The sequence below is a fragment of the Ranitomeya imitator genome, chromosome 2, assembly GCF_032444005.1.
Source record: "Ranitomeya imitator isolate aRanImi1 chromosome 2, aRanImi1.pri, whole genome shotgun sequence".
Lineage (NCBI taxonomy): Eukaryota > Metazoa > Chordata > Amphibia > Anura > Dendrobatidae > Ranitomeya > Ranitomeya imitator.
This window is the reverse complement of record NC_091283.1, coordinates 627,780,690-627,783,469: the sequence shown is the minus strand read 5'-3', so window position 1 is coordinate 627,783,469 and position 2,780 is coordinate 627,780,690. Positions and strand designations below refer to the sequence as shown.

Sequence of the window (2,780 nt, the reverse complement as noted above, 5' to 3'; positions counted from 1 at the left end):
AAGGTGATACCCTTGTGTACAGATTAGTTCTGTGTTATTTCACTCAGAAAGTGGAAAATTGCTTCTGAATTAATGATTAGCGCGGCACATTAGATGCACTGTGACCCTCGCTACCTGCTTGTTAATCACTGCTCCAGGGACTGGCAGATAATGTCACCGAGACTCCCTGAAATGTGTACGTGTGGTGGGGGGGCAGTTCTATATCTCGTCTCAACAAAGTATTAAATCTACGATTATCGCTCCTGTGTGCCCATACGTTGCTAGATGCCCACTCATTTACTGGAATACATTTCCGTGATTGCCGCCCCTGTTGGGTGGTTGGCATAGAGTCCCTGGCAGGTGTTTCTTTATGAGGAGACGGCTGGGAACAGAATATTGTTTCTGCATTATTTGGACTGCAGAGCTTATAGGAACAATTAGATTACTGCGGAAATGAATCAGATCACAGGAAAATATATAAAATGTGAATAAACCTCTCATGAGAGGGGAGTATTATTTGTATGTAAATTCCAGCAGCTAGAGACCCGAGGCGATTTACATTACTAACCGACTAGACCTGTCACATCCACTCTCCGAGACCGAGACTCAACGTTGCCCAATATATCAGTCTATGAATGAGGTACAGGATTGGTGAATCTTGTTTTTTTGTTTTCTTCATATATATATTATATATATATATATATATATATATATATATATATATATACATACATACATACATACATACATACACACATCTTTATTGCAGGCTCTTGCAAATTATCGCTTCATCTCAGCCATGCTCTTCGGTGGCTATGGCAGTTGGTTCATTATTATGGATAATTCATTTTGAAGTGAAGAATAAAGACAAATCATGTAAGTACTCTTTCTAGCCACACTGTACCCCACATGGGGCACATTAGAATTCTTGACGTACCCTCATATACACTGTTAAGTCTTTATTTTTTCAAATACACTCAATGACACACACAGACACAAGAAGGCAAGCCATTCGTTTATTAGTTGAACCAATATGTTCTAATGCAGCAGATACAGAATCAAGTACAAATCTACACAAATATTTGGCCCCTAATTTAAAGAGAAGGGGTCCAGCAGAATTAGGAGCGGTACATGGCAGTCTCTGAGTTGGAGGGGTCAGGGATTGAGACAGTCGGAGCTGTCCAGTGACAGGTAAATTTGAGCTTTGCACTGGAAAGTGCTGGAGGTGTCGGGGAGCAGCTCGCAGCTGTGAAGGTTTGGGGATACATCTTTTACACAGAGAGCCTGTAGGAGAGAGAAAGAAGAGGGTTAAAAAATAGGTGAAATTGGATTAATAACTCATCAGCCGTCATAAACTGATTTTTTTTTCACGCTATTTTTCCACCCTAGTAGCATTGATACACATTTGTTGTAAAAGAGCATCAAACTTTTATTTGTGCAACAGCTGGGGACCTCCAAGTTACAGACCACTGATTTACAACGCCTTCAATTGCTATCTTTTATGTTTTGATTTATACTTACCATGGTCAAGCTTCATTAGTAATGTCCACCATGTTCGCTAATCTTTAATAGTCAGGTTGGGTTTGTTTTTTTTTGTACTTAGAAAAGTGGTGGGACTTGTTTCTAACTTAAGAAAATACTTGGTCCAAGTGTAAAGTTTGGATGGGAATGGTTTTTCCTAAGGAAAGCCCTTTGCATAATGTTCACTTGAAGGTTATAGTGAAATAAAACAACCTCGTCAAAGACAATGGGAGAAAAACTGGTGTAAGGGAAAAGTGTAGCAGTTTTTCAAAGCAATCTATAAAGTTATTACTTTTATTTTCCAAAGGGCATCTGAAAAATGAAAACTGATTAGTTATGACGGACAACTTCACCTATGCTTAATAAATCTTCTCCATTGAATGCAGTAGTAAAGTGGTTCCCATGCAAACATGTGGCCAAAATCAGCCAGGCGCAATGATGAACTTCCATGTTTCCCTGTACATTACCTAGGAAAATTTTCTGGAACTTCCACTAAGATGGTCTTGGTTGTGTCATTTACCTGGTAGCCTTAGGAAACCACATTTTATAGACATACACTTGGCAAGATTTAATTCGTAACCCAAAGCTAAGCCAAAAAAGACTAACTATGTAAAGAAGACTTACCAGACCCATGAGACTGTTTTCATTAACACCAATGGTAGTTGGCATCACATTGTAGAAATGGAATGAAATTGATACTCACCATGCTTTTGAGCAGCGCTCCTTGCCGTTGGTTGCTGTAGTTGTTCAAGAAATTGTCTTCCATATTCTCTGCGCTCTCCCCTGCATTTTCAGGCTCTGAGCGTCGAATGTCTGGAGATCTGCGGATACCAGACAGTAGCCCTGATGCCCTTCCCACAGAATAATAGCTGGGGCCAGTTGACTGCTTGTACCAGGCATTTGTGCGTTGGCAAGAGAGCAGCAGAGCTAGGGCACTGCATATCAAGGTCAGCCGTAGTGAAGAGCGGGAGCCTAGAGACAGCATGATGAGGATGTGGAGCTTTGGGCTGTCGTAAGGAACAGTTCTAAAGGAGAATAGGGTGTCAGACTTTTATAGAGGAGAGGGGTGTGCATGCCAGCTCAGACCAGGAGGGAAGGATGGCGAAGTGAGAGATAACCGGGGGTGGAGGGATGTTGTTATTCTCATATTAAGCCCATGACAGCTCTCTAATCAGTCAGTATCTACAAGGAGCCTGGGGCGAGTAATATAGAGATGTTCTGCCAAGTGACAGATCTAATTTGACTGGGTAGTAAGTGATAAAGAATCAGTAGTTCTGATT

At 41.1% G+C, this 2,780-nt stretch overlaps 1 protein-coding gene across 1 annotated transcript; it reads right to left on the bottom strand.

The window, feature by feature from the left end:
- Positions 1 to 1,020: 1,020 nt before the first annotated feature.
- Positions 1,021 to 2,553, bottom strand: NPB (neuropeptide B). The gene is made up of 2 exons (XM_069755777.1): positions 2,204 to 2,553; positions 1,021 to 1,263 (listed from the first exon to the last, which is right to left on the bottom strand). Exons 1-2 carry the CDS (start codon positions 2,483 to 2,485, stop codon positions 1,135 to 1,137), a joined length of 411 nt encoding a protein of 136 aa, XP_069611878.1. The 5' UTR covers positions 2,486 to 2,553; the 3' UTR covers positions 1,021 to 1,134.
- Positions 2,554 to 2,780: the final 227 nt, after the last annotated feature.

Coding starts and splice junctions, on each gene's coding strand:
- NPB (XM_069755777.1), bottom strand. CDS start 2,485: ATGCTGTCTCTAGGCTCCCGCTCTTCACTACGGCTGACCTTGATATGC. Junction 1,264..2,203: donor GAGCGCTGCTCAAAAGCATG/GTGAGTATCAAT, acceptor TCTCTCCTACAG/GCTCTCTGTGTAAAAGATGT.